Genomic DNA, 27,036 nt, shown 5'->3' on the forward strand with positions numbered 1-27,036 from the left:
TAGAACAAATTTAGTGGAAGATAGTAAGTAGAAGTAAGGTCTGTAAAAAATTACATTCGTTTATTTTTGACAGGAGATTAAGTATAATTATTTTCAGGTAAACGAAATGCTTTTTATCGAATCAGGACAAAATGAATTTGTGAATTTCTACCTTATTAAAAAAGGTGTGTTTTCAATTTTTCAATTTATCTCTCGTTTGAAATAATAGCTGTTCTAATTTTGCAAATTTAAGACTATTTTTATTTTAAGTGATAACGCAAATTTTATTTATTTACACAATTTATTGTCAAATTCGTAACAGACTATTTGGTATTTAAATAACGTGATTCTAAAAAAATTACAATTGATTTAATTCTTTAATAGAAACAAAATTCCGCTTTTCTTTTTGTAAAATTCGTAAAATTAGAAAAAACAAAGTTCTAAACATTTTTTATTATCGTAGAAATAAATTATTTTCTTGGAAACGAAGTGAAATATAGTTGGTGTTTAGAATTATTGTATTCTCAGATACAATTAATTTTTATTTACAACAATTTACAAAAGAAAAAAACAATATGCTCAGTATACTCTCGATTGCAATATGGCCTTCTGCAATAGAGATGAGAATGTTGCATTAACTTCTTGACACAATATCTCGGCAGATTTATCACCCAATGCTGCTTGCGCAGAACTAACTCGTCCCAATTGTAGTAGCAGTCCCGTTGTATCCTCGGCTAATGGCGGGAATGCCAAACAAATGCGAGTTAACGCTGACAAAACAGGCATAAAAAGAATCACTCTATCCTTGGCTGGTAAAACTCCCAATAATGTTATCAATGTATTAATTGCCAATCGCGAAACACTTAGTGCTTTTGGAAGCGCATATTGAACAGCCAAATGCGATGCCAAATCGACAGCAAACACTTGTTTCTCAGGTTCTGGTTGTGATAGTAATTCCGGTATCCAATCGAGGCAAATGTGCATTGACGGAATTCCGGATACGGTTATTGGTAGAAGTTCTCTTGGATAACCCTGAAATTATTTTAGCAAAAAATATATTATTTTTCTTTTTCTCTAAATGTTACAAATTAAATTTGTTTCAACTTCAATTATTTGACATTTAATTTTTAATTATTTGACATTCAATTTTAAATTATATGAAATTCAATATTAAATTTAGTAATTGAGTAGAGTTAAATCCTTCCATAGTTTAATTGATATAGTTGTTGAATAAATGATCATGGGAAGGTGGAAATTGAATAAAAATCCAATGTGTATTGTCAGTATAGCGACGTTTCGTTGGCTAAGGTTTGCCAACCTCATCAGGCTGAATTTATTAAAAGAATTTTTCAATATTTATAAAGATCTAAAGAACTATTTTTATAAAAGTAATGACAATAATATTATCATACCTAATTCATTAAAACATAGAGGCACGTTTTAACTTGTCAAGAAATATAAACAATAAATAGATAAATAAATAAATAAAATACAACACATGTTCCACATTAAATAATTAAAAATAGAGTTAAAATTTAAAAAGGAAGACATTTCATTACACTGTCTCAGTGTCAACTGAAATAATATTAGAATTTAACGATATAAGAAAGTCATATTGATACGAGAAGGGGCAATGAACTTATATATAAACACAGGTTGTCAGGAAGTTATGTTATTGTTGTGTATCATTATAGGCAAGAGTCTATACATCTGTTTAGTCTCGCCAATATATGTTGCAGCTTGCAGGACAGTTTTTACAATTATTCAATTTCCACCTTCCCATGATCATTTATTCAACAACTATATCAATATTAAATGTTTGCAAATAAATATTAAATTATTTGCAATTAAATTTTTAATTCTTTGAAATTTAATTTTTAATTATTTTAAATTCAAATTTAAATGATCTAAATTCAATTTATATTGTTTGCAATTAAATTTTAAATTCTTTTAGATTTAATTATTCATTACTTGAAATTCGATTTTTAATGCTTTGAAATTTAGTTTTTAAAAAGGAGGATGTTAAAAAAGGTCAATTTTTGCCCCCGAAGCGATAAGTAAATTTCGAGTGAATTTATATAGTAATTTGAGCTCAGAAATCGAGTTGTAACCTTCATTTCTCCTAATTCCCTCGTGAAAGTGGTGAAAATGAGCAAAAAGGATAAAAATATATCATAAAATATTTTTAAATATTTTCTGGTCTACAAATAACTGCTATGTGCTTGGTTGCTATTGGAAAAGTCGGAAAATTTATAAAAATTCCTTGAAATTTGTAACAAATTGTTTTTTAAGTCGTGAGATTTAGATTTTTCCCTGATGTCCGAAAAATGTTATAGATTAAAAATAATTTAGGATAGATTAAAAATAATCTAATGATGTTGTTTCAGAACTGACAGAAGTACTTCAAATTCATTTCTAAATTAGGTTTTTGTCTAGAAATATTCTGTTGTAGGTTTTTTTATTGACAGGAAAGTCGGAAAATCTATGGAAGAGTTATGAAAATTGTAACAAATTATGCTTTGGTAGTCAGAATCAGTTTAGAGTTGAATCGGAAAATATTTGAAAATTGTGGAAAACTCTGTAAAAGTCAAAATAGTAAAAATAATATATTAATATTATTTCAGAACTGGCAAAAGTTATTTAAGTTAATTTCTAAATTATTTCTTGGTCTGGGAATAACTGTTATAGGTTTTTTTTATTGACGGGAAAGTCGGAAAACTCATTGGAAAATCTTAACAAATTGTTCTTTAGTAGTCATAATCAGTTTAGGGTTCAATAAAGTCTTTTTCTTTCAGTCTGTTAATTTTGCCTATATAAGATATTTCTTTTTTATTAATTAAAGCACTAGAATGAAACGTAGTAACAATGTTGTTTTAGACATTTTTATTATTAAGTTTTTAATAAGAATTGGTCACCAGATTTCGAAAGCGAAGAATAAAAATAGAAAAAAAAATATTAATCGGACCTTTTCAGGGCTACCTAATGCAATTTTTACGAATTTTTCCATAGATTTTCCGAGTTTCCCGTCAATAAAAAACCTATAACAGTTATTCCCAGACCAAAGAATAATGTAGAAATGAATTTGAATTACTTCTGTCAGTTCTGAAATAACATTAATAGATTATTTTTACTATTATGGCTTTTCCGAGATTTTCACACATTTTTCGGACATCAGGGAAAAATCTAGATATGATTGTAGATGTAAAATATTGTTTGAAATTCAGTTTTAAATTCTTTAAAATTCAATTTTAAACTCTTTGAAACTTAATTTTTAATCATTTGAAATTTAATTTTGAATTATTTAAAATTTATTTATTAATTAAAGAAACAAATTTTTAATGAAATTAAACTCAATTGAGGCTCCGGATCTTAAAAGGGCACTTGTATGATTAATTTTAAATGTTAAAGGTGCCCTCTTAAGATCCGGCGCCTCAATATTAAATTGAAAACTACCTGAAAATGGACTAATTTTGCTAATGAGGGATCAGCGATGAAAATTTGATGCAAATATGAACAAATAACGCTCCTTATTTCTCGTAGTGACCACATTTGACCGGGAATAATTCGATCTTCTTCTGTTTCTAAACATGCCTCTAGAAGAATTTGAACTGCTGCACTTTCTTGACCGGCCACCAAAGCCGTTCTTAAATCTTCTCGTTCAGCTTCACTCGTTAATTGACCTATTTTTTCAGTTAACGGCCTGTCTTGCATGTGCCTCGAAAGTTGCGATCTCGATGCTGCCAAAGTTGCTTGTAAAATTCTAAAAAGTAAATAATTTTTCAATTCTGCTTACTAATTTTCTTTGCAAATTATTAATTTTCCAAATTCCTAAAATTTTATTTCATAACAAATTAACAGGGATCGTAGTAGTTAGCCTTTTTTTACGTAATATTTTTTTTCTTCCTTAAATAAACAGAATCCTCATAAACTACCTAAAATCATGCATTTATCCTGTTTTATTTTTTTATCCATTTTTAATTTTTTATCCATTAAAAAAAATTACTGAAATCACTTTTTTGTAATTTATAAAATTTATTATTTATGTTAAAGAAAAAAATTTCCCTTTTTTTGCAATACTATCAAAAAATATTGTATTAACTTTGCAGAAGACTTTATATTTTTGAATCTGATTCATTTTTAATAGTAAATAGATGTTAAAAACATGTTTCATTTTTATTTTTGATATTTTTTTCTTAAAAATATCAATTTTAATAAGTTTGAGAAAAAAATTTGCTTTATTAGAGAATATTCATTAAATTTCTAATGCAAATGTTTTTTAATATATTCAATTATATTTTTATAATTTTATATTGCAGTTAACCTAACCTTCTAAGTTTAACCCTTCATTTTTCTCCGTGTACAAATAAATATTTAGTTATTTCAAAAAAATTATTTTATTGATGCAAATAAATATTTATTTTAATTAAAAACTATGCATTATTGAATCAAGTAATTTTCATAATTGATTTAAAGCAATGTTTATTAGATCAAATTATTCCATTTAATTGACTTAAGTAATTTGTATTTGGTTCAAATAACTATTTATTTCATACCATAAATTAAAATATTTATATCCAGTAAATATTTACTTAGTTCAAATAAATAAAAATAAATAAGTAAAAACAAATAAGTTTAAATACAACCGAACGAGCGTCAGCGAGTGAGGTATATGTCGCTAGTTATTTATTATATGTGACGCGATCTGAAGAAACGGACCTTAGAAACAAAAAATTATAGGTTATGTTTGCAAATTTTTGAAATGAAAATACAAAAAATGGACCAATTAAAGAGCTGGATCAAAGAACCGGCCCTTCGCTCGTTCTTTGATCCAGCTCCTCATTGTCAATATAAGTAATTGATGTTTAAGTCTTCTTTGCAACTAAAATATTTAATAAAGTTTGTAACTTTGTAGTACTTGGGGTACTAAATAACTGTGCCAAACAGTTTTGCAAAAAAAAAAAATTTTTTGCAAGATATTTAGATTTGAAAAATCCCCAGGCGCGAAAGACCAATGCTGACGATGGATTGAAGCTTGATTCAGTCTTGAACGCCCAGCGTGGGTAACCCAGTGTTGAAGCAGTCTTTATATCACTGTCACTCAATATTGATTCAGCATTGGACACCAATGTTCGTCCCATGCTCGATTCAAGGCTCGGTCAATCTTCGTGAGTGAAGCTTGAATATCTAATCTTAATTCAATTCTGAATCAATCTTGACAGTTTATTTATTGACGTGTGCATTTAAAAATATCAAATATAAATATTTATAAATTATTTAATATTAAAATATTTTTTATGATAATTTTATATACTATTTAAAAATTATTATCATTAAGATATCAATTGGTAAATAAATATTAATATTTATTTAGTATATAATATTTATATTAATTAATAATAATAATAATTATATATTATTATTATTATTATTATTATTATTATTATAATAAGAATAATAATAATTATTATTATTATTATATTATTTATTATTATTATTAATTATATAAGATTCATATAAATAAAGTTAAATTATATATTATTATTTTTTTCTTGCTCAGTGTCAAATTATTGTTTTCAAAATCCAAGAGTTTCGTTTGTCTGAAAAATTTTCAGTAAAAAAAATGTTCATTAGGGTGTAATAAATATTTATGCCTAGTAGTTTCACACTAGGATTAACTGTTTAGTAAATATGTATTATCAAAAAACTATTTTTTGTAAAACGCGTGCGATTAAACACAAATAACCTTGAGACTTTAGCATTGCCAACTTAAGAGTTTAACGTATGTGTTGAGTTGGTAATGCTGGAGTTTCAAGGTTATTTGTGTTTAGCTGCGCGTGTTTGCCAAAAAATAGTTTTTTGATAATATTTACTAAACAGTTAATCCTAGTGTAAAATTACTAAGCATAAATATTTATCACTACCTAATGAACATTTTTTTCACTAATAATTTTTCAGATAAACGAAACTCTTAATCTTTGAAAATAATAATTTGACACTGTACAAGAAAAAAAATATATATATAATTTAACTTATAACATTATCATAAAAAATATTTGAATATTAAATAATTTATAAATATTTATATTTAATATTGTTCAGTGCACACGGTAATAAAGAAAGTGAATATTGTATCAAGATTGACCGAGTCTTGAATCGAGCATGGGACGAACATTGGTGTCCCATGCTGAATAAATATTGAGTGACGCTCCGTATATACAGAATATACGGCGCTGGCATGAAATAGTAGATTAGGCGAGGTGCCTTCCAGCCTTCTGTGGCCGAGCGGTTTAAATGCGTGCGTTTAGGACTTCCGGTATGCGTTAGGGGCGGGGTGCGTGAGTTCGATCCCACATCTGAGCGAATATTTTTCATTCTTTGTTTTAAGCGTTATATCTAATAATAAAATTGTGTGTTGTGTTGTGAATAAAAAATGTGAATATGTTTGTAAATAATATTAAAAAGTCTGCTGAAAAATCGAGAAAAAAATGTACCGATTAACAGAAAAATTGTTTTCTTTTACTAAAATTATTTTTTTAATATTACTATTTCAAATGACATTTATTGTTAGTAATATATTATTTATATGATAATAATATAATTATTATAATAGTAACTTAATGCCATTAAATTAACAAACGCATATAATATGAATAAAAATAATAACAATAATATTCATGACTATTTTTATTATAATTATTACTATTATTATTATTATATACAATTTATATATCTATATTATATTGAATGAGCGCGAGAGACGCGTAAATTTGGGAACAGTGGAAGCAGCCTTGTTTCAGTCCTGCATTAGGGTTCCGCAGCATTGATTGAACATTGAACGCCAATCTTCAACAAGGACTGGAGCGTCAGTCTTAAATAAGTGTTACATTATGGCTAGAAGCAACCTTGCTTCCGCCGTCCCACCGAGGCTTGATCAATGTTGACCAAGCCTCAACGAAGCTTTCGTACAGCCTGAACCCTGCGTCAGTTCTCACCTGGGTCGGAAACTGAAAAAAATGACTTTTTTTGAGAATTTTTATTTCGAAAACTATTGATTCTACAAGAAAAAGTCATTTATTCAAAATTGTAGAAAAAATGTCAATTTTTTATAATATTAAAAAAAAGTTAAGAAAAATTAACTTTTCAATAATTTGTTTAAACAATAATTTTTTATTGTTAAAAAAAGAGCAAAGGACATCATGGAATTTTCTAGAAAAATGATTTTCTCAAAATTTGAACCTTCCTTAATAAGTGGTTAAATTTTTAAAGAAGTAATTTTTGATATTTTTGAGAAAAAAATTTTTGAAGTTAGCGCTACGAGTTTTTGTGCGTTCCGCTAACTAAGCAGCGCCTATATCAGTGTATTTTAAAAGATGATTTGACCTTTACTGCTCGCCCCTAATACATTTATTAATTATATACGTATATATTATTATTATAAACAGTTTAACAATATATTTTTAACTTTTTTATAAACATTATTTTCCTTTTTTAACCCATTAATGGTCATGGGCACAGGAACGCATAATATAAAAAGTAACTATTGGGATCCTGGCATAGGATCATAATAATAATTTTTGACGTTAAAAATTAAAAAAAAAAATTTTAAACAATTTGTTATAAACAAATAAAGAAAAATTGATTTTATTATTATTATTTTATTATTTTATTTTTTATTTTATTTTTTTTATTTTATTTTATTGTCAATTTATATCTAAAAAATGTTAAACTGACATTAAAAATGGAAAAAACAGGCAGTCCACTCATGGTTATAAACAGTGGTCCACTCATGGTGACAAACAACTTTTTATGGCAGCCATCACAATTTTTTTTTAGTCAAAATTATCACTAAATTAAACTAAGACAATCAATTTCAATGTCCAAAGCAGTAGGAAAAAAATAAGTTACCTTTTAAAACTTAAATTTTACACTACTTTTACACTTCCAAATCACTTTACTCATTGAAAGAGCGACTTCTTTTTTGGTTTGTGTTCTCAAAAATGCGTTACATCAAACGGTAACGTATATGATTATCGCGGAACTTAATTTCTTACGGTTTCTAGGTGCGGTGCTGCTATTCGCACTATTTATTTCATGTTTCCGCTGTCAGATAACTTAAAAGCTCAGGCGGTCCACTCAAGGTGACATTACCCTATGGGGAATTCCACGTGAGATTTTAGTCGACAGTGGGATTCTTTTACAATTAACTTTTTAAAACTATCTACAGCGTAGACCCTTTAATTTAACACAAAGAACACAAATAGATTAAAATTTATACGCTGCAGACAGTTCTAAAAAGTTATTTGTAAAAATATCCCATGTGATGCTTGCAAGTGATTTTTGAAAATGTTTTAAAACTCATTTAACACATCAGGCCCATTTCGGGACTTTTTGGAAACTCTCCTCTATATTATAAGGTATAAATAAATTTAAAAAAAATTTTTTTAAATCCGGCCCAAAGTTAAAAACAATTAATTTGTTTATAAAAAAAATTTTTTGTTTACATTTCTTAAAACTCAAAAGAAAACTAAAACTTTCATTTTTTGACAACTTTTTCCTAAACTCAATATTTTCGGAATTATAAGCTACTGAATATAAGTCTACAATTACAAGTCAAAAATTTCGAAAATTCATAACTCGAAAATTTGTACAATTAAACAAAAATAAAAAAATACAAATCTAATTTGTTTCGATACAGAATAGAAAAAAAATATTTTTTGGCCGATTTTAAGAGATGGACTTAAATCTCACGTGGAATTGCCCATATATATGTTTTTTCGAAAAAAGAATCAGCTACGATTTTCGGAAATGAAAATTTGGAATCTTGGGACGATTCCAGATAAAACTGCGTTAGCACAATTTTGACTCATTTTAGGTAAACCTAAAAGTGCTTGAAGACCACCGTGCGTAGTAGTTTTTGCGTCGAATCGAATGGCGCTCTCAGTTTTTTATAAAAATCAATTTTTCTTCATTTGTTTATAACAAATTGTTCAAAAAAAAATTTTTTTTTTAATTTTTAACGTTAAAAATTATTATTAGACCATATGCCAGGATCCCAATAGTTACTTTTTAAACCTGCGTTCCTGTGCCCATGACCATTAATGGGTTAAAAAAGGAAAATAATGTTTTTAAAAAAGTTAAAAATATATTGTTAAACTGTTTATAATAATAATATATACGTATATAATTAATAAATGTACTAGGGGCGAGCAGTAAAGGTCAAATCATCTTTTAAAATACACTGACATAGGCGCTGCTTATTTAGCGCAACGCACAACAAAAAAACTTCAAAAATTTTTTTCTCAAAAACATCAAAAATCACTTCTTTAAAAATTTAACCACTTATTAAGGAAGGTTCAAATTTTGAGAAAATAATTTTTTTAGAAAATTCCATGATGTCCTTTGCTCTTTTTTTAACAATAAAAAATTATTGTTTAAACAAATTATTGAAAAATTAATTTTTCTTAACTTTTTTTTTAATATTATAAAAAATTGACATTTTCTCTACAATTTTGAATAAATGACTTTTTCTTGTAGAATCAATAGTTTTCGAAATAAAAATTCTCAAAAAAAAGTCATTTTTTTCAGTTTCCGATTTTTCAAATCTAAATATCTTGCAAAAAAAATTTTTTTTTGCAAAACTGTTTGGCACAGTTATTTAGTACCCCAAGTACTAAAAAGTTACAAAGTTTAAGAAAAATCGGTGATCCACCATTTGCTTTTCGTATGGAAGAACTGCCCATCTAGTAATATTTTCAGGAAGTATTTCAAAAATATTTCAATTATTTATATTTTTTATTGTTAATTAAAGATTTTTGAACCCTTTTAATAAAATAATTTTAACTAATTGAGTTTTTGCATAAATTTAACAAAAATTTATGGTTATATTAGTGAGTAAATGTACTTTCGAATAATAAAATAAAAATTTGAAAAAATAATTTTTTTTTTTTAATAATTTTTTTATAAACAAATGCAGTTTTAAGTGCTTTCTACACGCGATTAAAAAAATTTTTTTTTGCACAGTGGAATTTTTTTACAATTTACTGTTTAAAAATGTCTACAGCCTATAGGTAATTTTTAACCGATTTGAGTGTTCATTGTTTTAAATTAAAAGAGAATAAATTATTAAGACATCCCTCGAGGCCGATTTTTGAGATAATAATTGTTTATAATTTTTTATTTTAAACAAATTAATGCAATTTTTTAAAAAAGGACGTATATTTTCTTATTCCGTTATTGCACATGATCTAAATCAGTTCAAATTAATCTAATATGACCACCAGACAATTAATAAAACATAAAATAATTTATTTAAATTGTTTTAAACAATATTACTTAACAAATAGTTAACTTTGATTCCTCTTAACTAAAAATTTTTTCCATCCTCACTTTTTTATTTAGGTTCATTTAAAGAATATATGTCCTCCTTGTTTAAAAAAAACTTATTTAAATTGTTATAAACATTATTAATTAACAAACAGTTAACTTTGGTTCCTCTCCACCAAAATTTTTTTTCACGTTTACTTTTTTTATTTAGGTTCATTTGATTAATATAGGAATGTAAGTATAAGTACTTATATAGTTTTTTTAAACAAGGAGGACATACATTCTTTAAATAAACCTAAATAAAAAAGTAGGCGTGAAAAAAATTTTTAGTTAAGAGGAATCAAAATAGTCTATAACAATGTAAATAAGTTACTTTTTTTTAACAAAAAGGACATATATTCTTGAAATGAACTTAAATTAAAAAGAAAATGTGTAAAAAAAACATTTTTTAGTGAAGAAGAATCAAAGTTATCTAATTGTTAAGTAATATTGTTTATAAAAATTTAAATAAATTATTTTATGTTTTATTAATTGTCTGGTGGTCATATTAGATTAATTTGAACTGATCAGGGTGGCCACTAAAAGTTAGAAAAAAAATTCCAGGCTAATTCCCGGTTTTCCAGGCTAATATATATTTTTTCCCGGTTAGTTACACAGGCCTGCAAAATTATTTTCTTATGTTGTTTTGTCTACTAAACACGATCCCGGGTCCTAAAATTGCCCTTCATTTCAGGATATTGAGAAAAGTAAGGGTAAAGACCTCAAAAAAGTTTTTTTTAGGGTTTACAACATTTTTTTTCTCTTTAATCTGGCGTGCTAGAGATTTCGACAAGGTTTTAAATTAAAGCTTAAAACGTGAATTTTAAGAATCAATGCAAAACACAAAAAAACCAAGGATTTTGGAAAAGGTACGGTTACAGACTCCAAATAAATTTTTTTCGTTATTTTTTATATCGGAATTGTTTCTAATGTAGTTTTGTCCACTGAACAAGATCCTGGGTACTAAAATTGCCCATCACGTCAGGATTTTAAGAAAAGTGGGGTAGACTCTAAAAACGTGTTTTGAGGGTTTTCAGTATTTTTTTCTCTTTAACCCGGCGAGTATGTGGCGGGAAACTGTTACACCGACTATGTGGTGGGCATGACATGCCCAAAATGTAAAATTGCTTATAAATGTTACATATAGCTATATTAAGTTAATTTCTGGTATTATATTATAAAAAGGCACGTAATAAAATATATTTCCTTAATTATTTATTTATTTATAAAGATAAAATCAACTCTTTGTCATAAGATTTATCATATGATTAAATAAAACAATGAAAACTTAAAACTTTTATAAAATCAAATTTGCACTTTTATAAAGGCAGGACTTTAAATATTAGTGAATGAGGAGCATAATAGTGCTTTTTAGAATATATCTCAATTCAGTTGTCATTAATTTAGTAGAAATTAGGAAAAAAAAATTCGCCAAAAATATGCATAATTGACGTTTACGTCCAAGTAATTTAAAATATAATTTACATAACACTATCACCATACCATCATCTTCTCTTATGAACCCATAACTTCAGCTACTCGAAGTTTCAAAACGTTACAGTGGAAATTTTAGGATTTAAAAGAATTTAAGTAAATGTGGGGCATGACATGCCCAACCACATACTCGCCGGGTGAACCTGACGCGCTAGAAATCTCTACCTACATATAAGGTAAACGCGCCAATTACTGTGATTTCTCCAATTACTGGTATTTTTGGGAAAATACTATTATTTACTATTATAGGATAATATAATATTTGAATAAGTTTGAAAAAATTATTTTCGACCTTAATAAAATCCTTTCGTAAAAAGTAATTGGTGGCCCTGAAGAGGGCCGTTTATTCACAATCATCCATTCTTTTAATGCCATTCCCGACTAACAAGTTTTAGGACAATTGGATCGATTTTCAAAAAAGTCGTCATATATTTTATTTATTTATGTCAAATTATGAAAAAGCTTTTCATTTGCACTAAGATTTCTTATCAGTTCTTGTTTACCTAAATTCTAAAGAACGTTTAGCAAAAAAAATTTTTTTAATCGCGTGTAGAAATCACTTAAAACTGCATTTGTTTATAAAAAAATTATTAAAAAATAAAAAAAAAATAATTTTTTCAAATTTGTATTTTATTATTCGAAAGTACATTTACTCACTGATATAACTATAAATTTTTGTTTAATTTATGCAAAAACTCAATTAGTTAAAATTATTTTATTAAAAGGGTTCAAAAATCTTTAATGGGGCCGTACACATAATACGTCACGCGATTTTTGACCATTTCAACCCCTCCCTCCCCCTATGTCACACTTCGTCACAAACCTTGAACCCCTCCCTCCCCCTACGTCACGTCACACACGTAAATTTCACTGTAAATTTTATACATTGGACATTATATATTATATCCTACACTCTAAATTATTGAATCAGTTAAAAATAACTGATTTAGAAGCAAAAAGTCAGTCACTAATTCAAATAGTAATTTTTTTTTCTGACAATTAGTTAAAAATAACTGATGTTTCAATACAATTTTTTTTTATTGATTCAATTAGTCACGTTTAACTACCTACATAGCACCGAAACTTTCCTGAAAATTTATTAAAGATCTTTGTAAATGCGAGTAAATCGATTTACTCGCAAGCTTCGAAATATTTAAATGCAAAGTTTAGTGAAAATTGTGTAAAGATTTAAATGTCCCACTTCAATAAATGTTTAGCGCGAAACTTTCCTGAAAATTTAACTTAAATTTCCACGAAAGTATAGTCGAAAATGTAATTCAAATGTTCAGGAAAGTTTCAAGCTATATTTTTAAGAAAATTTGACGATAAACATTTATTGGAGTGAGAAATTTAAATCTTTACACAATTTTAACTAAACTTTGCAAGTAAATTTTTCGAAGTATGCAAGCATAAAACTTTAATATAAATATTTAGAAAAGTTTCGGTGTTTTGTGGATAATTTTTCTGTTATTTTTAACTGATTCAGAAGCAAAAAGTCAGTCACTGCTGATTGTCAGTTAAAACCATGATTTTTAACTGATTCAAACGAAGAGAATATATTATTTTATCATATTATAAATAATATACCAATAGATGTTAAACAGGTACATAATAGATATTAAATAGTTTAAAGCATTTTTAACTGGTTTTATTTAGAAAAAGTGACATTGTCACATATAATTTCTTATAATCTTTGAATTTAAAAGATTGTGACGTCACGCATGAGTTTATCCCCCCTCCCCCATGTCACACTTAGTCACAATTCTCAGACCCCCTCCCTCCCCCAAGCCGCGTGACGTATTATGTGTACGGTTGTTTAATTAACAATAAAAAATATAATTATAATTTAAATATTTTTGAAATACTCCCTGAAAATTGTACTAGATACTAGTATTTTCAAATACAAATACTTATTTTAAATTTTGCAATTTTGCGAAAATAGGGGGGGGGGCCACTTCAGGAATTTTTACACATAAGTGAAAACCAAATTTCATTTATTTTTATATTTTATATTAAAATTAATGTTTTTGAATTTAATTAGCGTTAAATAAAATTAAAAAATGTCAAATAAAAGTCTATTGTTTTCATTTAAAAGTTTATAATTTTGCTTAAAAATCTGTTTCAAGGTGCCAAAACGTCATGTTGTAATCAGTCCCCACTACCATTTCATATATAAAATGTAATATTTGTAGTAAAATATAATAGTAAATATAATCAGTATTGACATTTTCTTATTGTCTAAGTTAAAAAATATATAAAAAAATATATTTAAAATATATTAAAATCATTTGATAAAGAAAATAACTAAAAAAAAAATTACAGTGTTGTGTATTTAAGATTGTAAACAATAATAAGTAGAGAAACTAATTTTGAAAATTTCGTTCCTCTACTTATTATTGTTTACAATATTAGATATATAACACTTTAATTTTTTCTTTAGTTATTTTTTTTTATCAAATGATTTTAATATATTTTTTTAATTGTTTATTTTAATTCTACCAATTACCGATAAATGTTGCAAGTATTGTTTTAATATTTGTGTAGGGAACCCGTCATTGCAGTGCGAGTACAACTCGCACTTGTTCAATTTTTTTTATTTTTAGTTAAGAAATTAAAGGGAGAAAACAATCTCTCATTTTTTATTCTAGTATACCAATTTTCAGTTCATTAGGTCAAATAATGTAAAAGTTAAGGAAAAAAAAATTTTTTTCAAAATTTTTTTAGTTTTTCCTTGACAACGCTATGGACATTAGTTCATATCAAGTTCTCTATATTTTTCCTGTAATATTCGAGTGAAAATACACCAGCATGCAAAATTTCAGCTCTCCATGTCGAATAGTTTAGAAGTTAAGGGGGAGGGAATGGTCCCTTTTTATGCATTTTTGGCCAAAAATCTTGTTATTTCCTTGACAACGCTATGACCGTCACCTCCAATCACATTCGCTATATTTTTCCTGTAATCTACGAGTGAAAATACATATCTGGACCAAATTTGAGCTCTTTAGGTCAAATAGTTTAGCCGCTAGGGGGGGGGACACGATTTGGCTACGGACACAAGAGTCTCACCAATAGGGTTCCGTCAGTACACCGTAGGTGTACGGAACCCTAAAAATGTACATTATAAATAATATAAAAACACTTTGTATGGATACATTTGAGATGTCAAAAAACGTAAGGTCAATACAATTTTACAAATTATGAAAAAATCAATTTCAAAATGCAAAAGGTACCTGAGTACCTCGTCAGTCCCATAAAGGTTAAATTTATCCTACTTTAATAAAATATTAATAATTTTTTATTCGGATAACCTGACGAGGCTGTTCCGTACACCTACGGTGTATCGGCGGAACCCTATTGGTGAGACTCTTCTGTCCGTAGCCAAATCGTGCCCCTCCCCCCCTAGCGGCTAAACTATTTGACCTAAAGAGCTCAAATTTGGTCCAGATATGTATTTTCACTCGTAGATTACAGGAAAAATATAGCGAATGTGATTGGAGGTGACGGTCATAGCGTTGTCAAGGAAATAACAAGATTTTTGGCCAAAAATGCATAAAAAGGGACCATTCCCTCCCCCTTAACTTCTAAACTATTCGACATGGAGAGCTGAAATTTTGCATGCTGGTGTATTTTCACTCGAATATTACAGGAAAAATATAGAGAACTTGAAATATAATGATGGCCATAGCGTTGTCAAAGAAAAACTAAAAAATTTAAAAAAAAAAATTTTTTTTCCCTAACTTTTACATTATTTGACCTAATGAGCTGAAAATTGGTATACTAGTGTATTATTACACTGCAATGGCGGGTTCCGTACACAAATATTAATAATAATAATAATATTTATTAATATTAATATATTTTTTTAATTGTTTATTTTAATTCTACCAATTACCGATAAATGTTGCAAGTATTGTTTTAATATTTGTGTTCGGAACCCGCCATTGCAGTGCGAGTACAACTAGCACTTGTCCAATTTTTATTTATTTGGAAATAATAAACAAAGTTTCTTCACTCATAAAAGGCGGGTAAAAAATGAGTTTTTTCTTTAAATAGCCGCCATTTTGCTAAAAAAACGTTTTTCAAAAAAGCAAAACGATAAGGCCCCCTAAATTTATCCTATAGTTCAATAATATATCAATAATTTTTCATTCGGTTAACCTGGTGGGGCTGTGGAACGTACGGCGCATAAAAAAATACGGCGCGCAGGGTCTTCTATAAGTTAAGCTACAACCTTCATTTTTAATTTTTTTTAATATAAATATGTAAAAAGTTTAAATAATTATGTACTATTTAAATAAAAAAATCGCAACTCGAAAAATATTTTCGTACATGAAAAAAAATTTCCCAACTTCATGCCTTTTCACCATTGAGAACGGTAACCTCCCCTTAACAATTTTGTTTTTGTTTTTTATATGTTAAAAGCAGGAAAGTTGGCACAGGGAATCACAGAATAGCCATGGTGTAATCATAGTATATTTTCAATAATATGAATAATTGAGGCCTCGGATCGAAGAACTCGACTGCCGTGCGGTCGAAAGAGATCATACCGGGCCCCACACTGCTACCTGACTGGTATTATCCAGGCATCACAGTACCTTTTTTACTCAAAAAAGGTGAAAAGGAGAATTTTTTTCCTCAAAAAGGGAACCAAAAGGGGATAAAAATTTATTTGTTTATACAACTTGCATATATAATTTCCTTGACTTTTCCTTGATTTCAAGACAAAATTTTGACTTTTTCCCTAAAGAATATTCTGCGTCTAAAAATGATTAGACACTCAAAAAAATGTTCTATTACATTTATTTACGAATTTCTTTAACTGTAAAATTATTCGAAAACAACAGATAACTGCTTCTTTAAAAAAAATATTTAATCATTATTATTTTTCCATAGGAATTAAGATTTTCAAAACATTCAAATTCAAATCTTTTTGAAATTCAACAATTTTATAATCATTAAAGATAATCGAGTGATAAGATAATTATTTTTTACTATAAAAAATATTTTTACTGTAACTTCTTCAAAATTATTTTCATCATTTCAATTCAATTAATATTTTCTAAATTTTTTAACTAAAATTTTTCTTTAAATCAAATATTTACAATAATTTTTTTAAAAATTCTGAGAATTTTCAATTTGTTTACAATTCAATTTTACGAAATTTCATCGATTATTCAGAAATTCTTCAATTAAATATATATTTGAAAATAAAAACTTCAAATAATTTCAATTAAACTTTTTGAAAAAATTAATTCTACAGAATTGTTAGTTAAAAATATGAAAAATTCCGATTTTCAAAGAATTCAATTATTTAATTATTATTATTATTTATTTTATTTTAATTATTATTCAATTATTTCTAAAAATTCACGCTATAATGCCTTTAATATTCAATTATAATCGAAAATTTTAACTGAAATACATTTTTAAATTAATTTTTATCAAAAAAAATCTACTAGAATTCAATTATTTAAATAAAAAAATAAAGAATTTATACCTATTGAATATTAAATGTTTCTTAATATTGAATTCTCGTAAAAAATTTTATCAACAAATTTTTAAATAATTAAATTCTTTCGACGAATTTTAATAAAATTTTTAAACATAATTACATTTTTCGTGGCATTTGATTAAAATTATAGGGGAACATAGTCGAGATCGGCCCACTTTTTGACTTTTGTTTATACCTTTTTTTTAATGAATTTGGACAATTGAAGTATATGGTTGAAAAGTCCTGTTTAATAGGAACATTTTTTCTGTACAAAGTAAATTGATTGGTTTTAAAATGAAAAAGTTATAAAGATTTAAAAAAAAAAATTTTTAGTCCACGTTGGTCCTTACAATCAAGGTCGGCCATGTTTAAAATTCAAAGGGCATTAATCGTTAAAAAATAAAATAACATGTTTGGAGTTACGGAAAATTGATTCTTTATTGTTTACAGTTTGTAACATAATGAAATAACAACATAATAAAAATAAACAATATAAAAAAATAAATATAAATAAAAAAAAATTTTGCACTGAAATATTAATAAAATTAAATAAAAATATTAATAAGATGATAAATTATATTATGAGTTATACAGAATTGCAGTTTTTGCAAATGAAGAAGCTCGTCCTCATCTTTGCGCATTTTAAACACAAAGTGGCCGACCTTGACAGAAAGTAACATTACCGAATTGTTGCAACTAAAAAGAAATACGTTTCGGGATTCGATTTTTCACTTTGATTTTCTTTCAACAATGAGTCCCACAAAATTTCTGCATGCTTGCCTTGACGATTTAATTTTTTTTTATCTTTTATTAATGATTTTTTACATGATGCACAAAACTTTTTTTGAGCTTTTTTTGTACCGACGTCACAGAAAACACAATTTTCGATTCTCCGAAAATGTAATTGAACAAAAAGTTAGGTTTTACTAAGACAAGCTTCGACAAGCATGCGCGTAGGTGGCGCTAGTGAACTTGACAAAAAAACGCGAATGGCCTACCTAGACAGTGGTCCAACCTCGACTATACTCCCCTACTAAAAATAATTGAAATTCTGTGATGAGTTGATTATTTATGAAAATAATAAAATTATTGCAAAGAAATTTATAAAATATTTGTAAATAATAGAATTCTTGTGAAATTATTTTATTATTTATGAAAATAATTAAACGTTTGCGTAGAATTTTATTAAAATTTTTCTTAAATAATTGAATTCTTGTGGAAAATTTTATTAAAATAGTAGATATTGTATATAATTGAATTTAGGAAAATTTTTGCAAATAATTGAAATTTCGCAAAGAATTTTTAAAAAAATTTTTAAAATAATTGAATTTCTGCGAAGAATTTTATTATTTTTTAAAATAATTGAATTTTTGCAATTATTTGAAACTTCTCCAAAATTAAAATTTTTTTTAGTGTTTTTAACTAAAACTTCTCAATAAATTTATTATTTTTAATAATTAATTAAATATATATATATATATATATATATATATATATATATATGTTACGGTTAAAGTGCGAAGTCCGGTGAATGTGCACATTAACCGGCGAATGTGTACATTTACCGGGCTTTTTGGTAAATGTGAATAATCTATCATTCTCAGAAGAAATTATGTACATTTCCCAAGTACCTACATATTGACCAACGTTAGTTGGTAAATGTAGAAATTGAAAGCAAGTAATTTGTTCAGTAATTATAATTATTATTATAAAATATGATAATGTAAGGAATTATTATAAATAAATAAATTCTTAATATAAGTAATTAAATAATATAAATTTTAAAAAAGAAATAAAGTATTCATTATTTTTAAAGTAATGAATAAAATATATGTATTAAAAAATTTAACTAATTTTAGAAAAATTGAAATTTTGAAAATTTTTGCAAAAATGTAAGTTTTTTAGAATTTCTAATGAAATTCATTAAAAATTGAAATTTTATAAAATTTGAAGTTAAATTCTTTTTAAGTTCATCTATTTATGAAAATTGTAAAAGAAACTATTTTAAAGTTCAATTAATTTTGAAATGTATAAATAAAATTATTCATTAAATAATTTCTGAGTTATAATTTTATGATAGTTTTTCAAGAATTAAGTTATTTAAAAAGAAATTATTGTCAGAAATGGAAAAAATTGAATGTTTTATATTAAAATTTTTGTTTTTTCTAGAAAAAACTATTATAATAATAATATTTAAATGTTAATTAATTATTTTTCTAAAGGTCTGCATTCTGTTGAATGAACCACCTTATAATTTATAAAATTCTTTATACGATACCTATATTATATAAATTATTAACATAAAAAAACATATTTATATTATGTTGTGGTGTTAATAATCTAAATCAGATATGAAACGCACTGAATTCTATAAATTTGCGTCTAAATTTTATGATTATACACTTTGAAAAAAATTTCAGAAAAAGAAAAAGTTGTTTATTTTTTATTAGAAAAAGGTGAAAAGGGTACAAATCAGCAAAAAAGGGGAAAAAGGTGACAAATCGTCAAAAAATGTTAAAAAGGGTATAAAATTGAAATAAGGAATAAGGGGACAAAAGGGGAAAAGGGGACCAACTGTGATGCCTGTATTATCCCTTGCAACCGCGCGGAGGTCGAGTTCTGCGATCCGAGGTCTCAATTATTTATATTTTACGTCAAAATAAGTTTAGTAGTCTAAGGTTAGTGAAAACAAATGACATAAAAAAATAAAAATTGCTAATAATTTGTCTAAAATTACGTGGAAAAATGTTTGTGATCCCTGTAATAGTAATAATAACAATATTAATATTAGTAATACAATATTTATAAAATAATAATAATTAAATAGATATCATTAAGAAAATATTTAATTTAAAATAATAAATAATTTTAAATTTCATTGAAAATTTGTAAGAATCGTGTAGGTATAATTAATTTATTATTAATTCGTATTAAAAATTTAGATTTGTTAAATTATAATAATTGTAGAGTAAAATATTTTTTGTCATGTTAATTATGTTATAATAATTCTTTGATTTTTTTTATCATATAGAAGATTTTATAATCTTATTTGCTTACCGAAGAATCACTGACAACACAGGTGCGCATCGAAAAACTCTCGTGTCACATCTTAGAACTTGCAACGGATCCAAGACAATATTTTCTTGCGTCAAGAAAACATTTTTCACAGTTGAATTTTCTATTAATAGTGAATTTATCGACAAAACCCATAAACATCTCGGTAGAACTGTATTCAATCTCAGCCATACTTGTTTATACAATTCTGCAATTTAATTTTCTCTTATTAATTATTTTGTAAAAATATAAAGGCCTAAATAGGATTAAAATATTTGTGATTGCAATTATTTTCAAAATTTGCAATTACAATTTTTCAAAAAGTGATTTTCAAAAATTGCAATAAAATACTTGACAAAAATCAAATATTTCCAATTAAAAACAAAAATTTATTTATTTCATTATAAGTAATTATTTTTTATTTTACACACTAAAAAAAAGTCTTACTTTTAGCCTATTTTTGAGGCTGAATTTAAGGTGTAAACGGAGTCAGCCCCGTTAAACAAGGACAGACTTATGTGAAATACATGGGCTGAATTTAAGGTGTAAACGGAGTCAGACTTTTTTTCCTGTGTATTATTTGATTAAATGATGCATAAACTATCCAAGAATGATATGTAATACTATATTATATATTTTAAATCGCTATTTTAAATGTCATGTAGTAAATGCGTCCTGAAATTTTAAACCCGATTTTCTCCAAACTACATTTTTCAAAACTGCGTACACTGTAACTCGCTCAATTTTTGACCGATTCATTTGGAATTTTAACTGTAACTTCTTAGATAAATTATCTAAGGAAGTACACACGCTTTTTAAGATTCATAAATAATTAAGATTGTTTTGAACAATTTAAACTCGATTTTTATTTAAAAATTGAAAGAAAATTTTTTAATCTGACGCCAATTTGCGAATTTTTCATAAAAATAAATAATCGTGGGTACTTTTCTAGCAAAACTAATGTAGATTAACAAAAAATTTTGTTTTTTGCTCTTGGTGCTGTTTGCAGAATGTTATGTTGTACACAGATTCGCTTCTCGAAAAAAACTCATTTTCCGTTTATCATCGGTCAATGCCCTATTTTGTATCAAAAGTTATAAATGAAAATTTTTTTCTGTATCTTAAAATGTTTATAATAAAGCCTCAAAATTTTATTTTGATCCATACAATAGTTTTCAAGAAATAAATTTCGAAAAAAACGTTCAATTTTCAGTGTGCCTGGGTAGTATAATCCCTTAATATAATTTAGAAGATATCCAAAAACTTATTCTTTTATAAATAGTTTAATACTGTTATTTTTTACACTATAAAATCGAAATAAGTTGTATATTATACTAAAAATACCTCATATTTTGTTGCAATATGTGAAAAAAAAGAAAAATGTCGAATTTTTTGAAAATAGTCGAAAAAGTCATACTTAAAATCCGAAGCCTGCTTATATGGAAATTAAAATGTTAGGATGATCTCTGCTAATAGAAATAAAAAATTGAAGAAAAATGTTGCTATTTGTGCGATTCCATGGGAGATTTTAGTTTTTTCGGAGTAAGTAAACCAATTGCAATGAAACTTAGGAATTTTAATCTACACATAAAAAGAAACATTTCCACCAAATATTACGTCAAAATATTCAGTAGTTTTTAAGATGTCAAAATTTTGGAAAAATTTTGAAATCGTTATATCTTCTTTCCATCTTAACCAAATCACTTAATTCTTTTTGGAAAAAATTCAGCATAAAAAAACGAAAAAATTTTTTATATTATGTTTATAAAAAATTTTTATAAACAAAAAAGTTATTAAATAATAATTGAATAACTTTTGCACGACTAAACGAAATTGATTGAGACAAACACTGAACAAATCTTCACTGTGGTTTTTTTAAGATTCCGAAAAAAACATGGTACATCACGAAACATTTTTATACAATATTTTAATATTTTTGTTCACTTTTGAGCGTAAACATTAAAAGTTTCTGCTACTTTACGTGCAAATTCAGGTGCGCGCGCAGACCACTCTCTCTGAAACCGGAAATTCGTAGATGATTAGAAAGAGAGGTCTGCGCGCGCATCTGAATTTGCACGTAAAGTAGCAGAAACTTTTAATGTTTACGCTCAAAAGTGAACAAAAATATTAAAATATTGTATAAAAATGTTTCGTGATGTACCATGTTTTTTTCGGAATCTTAAAAAAAACACAGTGAAGATTTGTTCAGTGTTTGTCTCAATCAATTTCGTTTAGTCGTGCAAAAGTTATTCAATTATTATTTAAGAACTTTTTTGTTTATAAAAATTTTTTATAAACATAATATAAAAAAATTTTTCGTTTTTTTATGCTGAATTTTTTCCAAAAAGAATTAAGTGATTTGGTTAAGATGGAAAGAAGATATAACGATTTCAAAATTTTTCCAAAATTTTGACATCTTAAAAACTACTGAATATTTTGACGTAATATTTGGTGGAAATGTTTCTTTTTATGTGTAGATTAAAATTCCTAAGTTTCATTGCAATTGGTTTACTTACTCCGAAAAAACTAAAATCTCCCATGGAATCGCACATTTGTAAATATATAGATTTAATTTCTCGATGAATCGAATAAATATAAAAAATTGACTCACCTTGAATATATCTAGGCACTTTCTCATCGAGAATCGCCTTGAAATAGTGAATAATAATGGAAGCGTGGGGCCAAATATCGGAAGGTTTCATTGATAAAAGTTGTCGCAATAATCGTCCTGTTCTTGAGGGACATGTTTTAATATGTCCAAATGATTCGATAATTGATGAATCATTAATAGTCAATTTCTCCTGATTCGATGTGACTGAATTTATATTGATCATATCGTCATCCAACCAATCGTCAACCAACGATAAATGGGGAAAGTGTGTTGCTAATAGTCGTAAGAGTGGTGAAAATAGACCAGCGTAACTTATCTGATCTCGTTGCACTTGTTGTAATAGATACTTGATTGGTAATTCAGATAGAAAATCCGTGGAATATGATTTGACTTTTTTCCCCTGTGATATAAAATGATGCATATTTGATAATCTCACATCTTCGTAGAGTAAAAGATAGTATAAAAATAATAATTGCGATGTTAATGATGGCTTTGATGTATCGACATCCATGTAATCGGTTTCCATTTCAACGATGCTCATGACACTTTTTTTCGAGTCAAAATTTGCCCCGAAGACACTGTTTTGAAATACTTTGCGAATTTCATCTTCGGTGATTGGTTTATTTGTGTGATCGGATGCTTTATTATTGATGACTAAAATTGAATTCACGTAGACTTCGACGAGTGCGGGCAGAACTGGATGTAGAGGTGGTACACTGTCGCAAATTTGACGGTAGATCCAATTTTTGATTGGTACCTTGTGCTTGGCGAACGCTCGTGATTTTAACAGTTGATGGATGCAGTGAACGGGAAGAAAGCCGGGAATATTTGCGTTTAGATTTGCAGTTACGGGAACTTTAACCGCGTGTGCTGTGACGACTTGTTCGGTAAATATTTCCTGCATGAATATTTGTTTCATTCTTGTGAGATTATTGGGTCTGATGGGTATTTTCATTCCTAGGGTTGCGCAAACTAATTCACAGATTGCGGACAGTTGATTGCTGTGGAAATGAATGGCCATGAGGAGGAGCATTTCGCCAAAACTCGCTGAAACGCCACTTGCACTTTCGAAATAGGCTTCTTCGCGCACCAACCACTGGACCCATTCGATACTCTTCTTTTCCAAATTTGTGTGACTAATCAGAGAAGGACACGCGATTAGCATACACAGTCCTAGGGAGACAAAACGTACCCCCGCTGGCGATGGTGGTGGATGAGAAGTCAATAGTTTGACAATCATTGAAATCTCGTCGTCCTGAAATTTAATTCCTCCGATTCCTCGCAGAGCGCAATAGAGTCGTAGTAGTGCACTTGCTTGCACAACGTGAGATTCGGCTAATTGTGAATCTGAACTGTGTGAAACAATATTTTGCAGTCTCCGCAATAATTCCTCACGTAGTGATTGTAGAGCCGTGTGTGATTCCCATTTTCGTTTCTGACCATTTCTAATGAACATTGCAATCCAATTTCTCACCTGTTGATCGTTTCCTAAAAGAAGACCGGAGACAAATGCAACCATATCGCTTTGATAGGGCGAATTGCTCATTGATTCGTTTTCAAGACTGAGGGTGATTGCGAGTGCTGGCATTCGACAGAGTTCGACGCACTTTGCACGAACAGCGAGTGATTGACTGGGATTCATTCGGCATAACATTGTTAAGGCTTGCGTTCGAATACTTCCGAGATTTGATTCCTCTTGTCTTTCGCCATTGACTATTAAATGTGTGCACACTTCGGTGAAACTGTCGGGACTATTTGCCACTACCCAACATATTATTTCGGGTCCATGATTCACGTGTAGAAGAGTTTCGCAAATAACTGGTATTGATAAGAGATCGGGTAATTCGGCGAGTGCTATGCAAATAACGTAACTTATTTCCTCCATATAAACTGCATTGTCGAATAGATCGGATTGTTTTATTTGAAAGTCCTCATTTTTCTCCTGTTCTCGTATTTGGGACGAGATGAAGAGAATTTCACTCAATACGAGACGAATCCGTCGTGATGCTTCACTTCTCTCGAATTCAAGTGCCAATCCACTTTGAAGTGATTGAGCGAGAACACTGTCACTCTGGCTGTTTCCTAATTTTTGCCTAGAAAGATAACTTTGTTTAGAGAAAAGATTTTCGAAGACAAATTGTAGAATAAACATTATTGGTCATTTAGAAAAATTTCAATTTGTTAATTCAGTTTAAATCAAATTTTACCAAGACAGGGTTGTCATAAAAATTTTATTTTATTTTTCCCTGATTTCCAGACAAAATTTTCATTAATTATTTTTAAATAAAAAATTCAGATTTTCAAAGATTTTAATTTAAAACCTTTTCGAAAGGTATTAAATGTAATGCTTTTTATATTCAATTATCAAAAATTTTAACAGAAATTCATTTTCAAATCAATTTTTATTAGAAAATTCTACGAGAAGTCAATTATTTAAGTACACAAATAAATAATTTATTTATTGAATGTTTCTTAAAATTGAATTCTCATAAAGAATTTTATCAACAAATAATGAAATTATTATTAGACTTTTTTCGACGAATTTTAACAAATTTTTTAAGAATAATTACATTTTTCAAGAAATTCGATTGAAATTGTATTTAAAAAAATATAATTCAATTCTTTTAAAGAATTTTAATAAAATTTTTAAGAATAATTAACTTTTTGCGAACAATTTTATTATTTCTGAAAATAATGGAATTGAATCATTTTTAAGTTCATTTTTATTAGAAAATTCTACGAGAATTCAATTATTTAAATACTTTTGTATTTTTATAATTCTCATAAAAAATGTTATCAACAAATTTTTATATAATTGAATTCTTTTCACTAATTTTAATAAAATTTTTAAGAATAATTACATTGTTGTAGGAATTTGATTAATATTGTATTAAAAATAATTGGAATTCTGCGATGAGTTGTATTATTATTTATGAAAATAATTGAATCTCTGTAAACAATGTATGATTTATGTAAATAATTGAATTAATGGAAAGAATTTTATAATAAACCTGTAAATAATTGAATTTCTGTGAAAATTTTATATTACATGTTTATGAAAATAATTAAATGTTTGCGTAGAATTTTATCAAAATTTTTTTTAAATAATTGAATACTTTTCGAAAATTTTATTAAAATAGTAGATATTGAAAATCATTGAATTCTTTTTCAATTCAATTAGTTTTGAGACATTTAAGTAAAATTATTCATTAAGTAATTTGTAAGTAATAATTTTATGATTTTTCTTCAAACATTAAGTTATTTAAAGAGAAATTATTGTCAGAAATAGAAAAAATTGAAGGTTTTATATTAGAATTCGTCGTAATTTTCTAGATTATGAGGGAAATAAAAAAGACACCAAAAACTCAGAATTTTCTTATAAATTCAAAAAATTGAATTTTTTCCAGTACTTTTAATAAAACGAAAAATCCCTGACTTCTCTGACCAGTGTCAATTCTGAAAAATGGAAAAAGTGCCACGATTTTAACACATCCAGAAGTAATTGCACAGAATAGTGAATCAATCGCTAATAAAATTAAAAATTTATTCAACTTTCTGTAATTATTTCCAAAGTCAGTAACGAAATACAAATCAATTGTTTATGTTCTGTTTTTTAAATAGAAAATATATACCTTAATTGTTGTTCTTTCCGGACGTCAATTTCCAAACCATGAAAATCAATTGACAGTAAACCAACTATGGAATTGACTGATTCAATTGCTGAGAGAATTGTTAAAATTTCTTTTCTTGCCTCGACACATTCTTTTGTTATATCCAGAGGTGATATTAAACTCATTCTAACCAAACATGGTAAAATTGGTCGTACCTCTTTCTCAGAGCACATTGCTAATTCTTTTGTATTTACATTTTGAATGGCGGAAAAAACACGAGGAATAACTGGTGTTGGTGTTATCATTTTTTCTGTTAATTTTTTAACTAAAACAACTAAATAACTAAAATAACACGATAATTCCACTTTGCCGCTAATAACATCCAAGTTGACGTTTTATTTGGTATCGTGGCCGCGGCCATATTGGATTTTTAT

The 27,036-nt window shown here is 27.0% G+C and overlaps 1 protein-coding gene across 1 annotated transcript; it reads right to left on the minus strand.

The window, feature by feature from the left end:
• Positions 1-261: 261 nt before the first annotated feature.
• Positions 262-27,036, minus strand: LOC122510540 (integrator complex subunit 2). The gene is made up of 5 exons (XM_043625286.1): positions 26,624-27,036; positions 22,992-25,084; positions 20,384-20,588; positions 3,433-3,739; positions 262-1,011 (listed from the first exon to the last, which is right to left on the minus strand). Exons 1-5 carry the CDS (start codon positions 26,905-26,907, stop codon positions 559-561), a joined length of 3,342 nt encoding a protein of 1,113 aa, XP_043481221.1. The 5' UTR covers positions 26,908-27,036; the 3' UTR covers positions 262-558.

The sequence above is a fragment of the Leptopilina heterotoma genome, unplaced genomic scaffold (genome assembly GCF_015476425.1).
Source record: "Leptopilina heterotoma isolate Lh14 unplaced genomic scaffold, ASM1547642v1 Lhet_70, whole genome shotgun sequence".
Classification (NCBI taxonomy): Eukaryota; Metazoa; Arthropoda; class Insecta; order Hymenoptera; family Figitidae; genus Leptopilina; species Leptopilina heterotoma.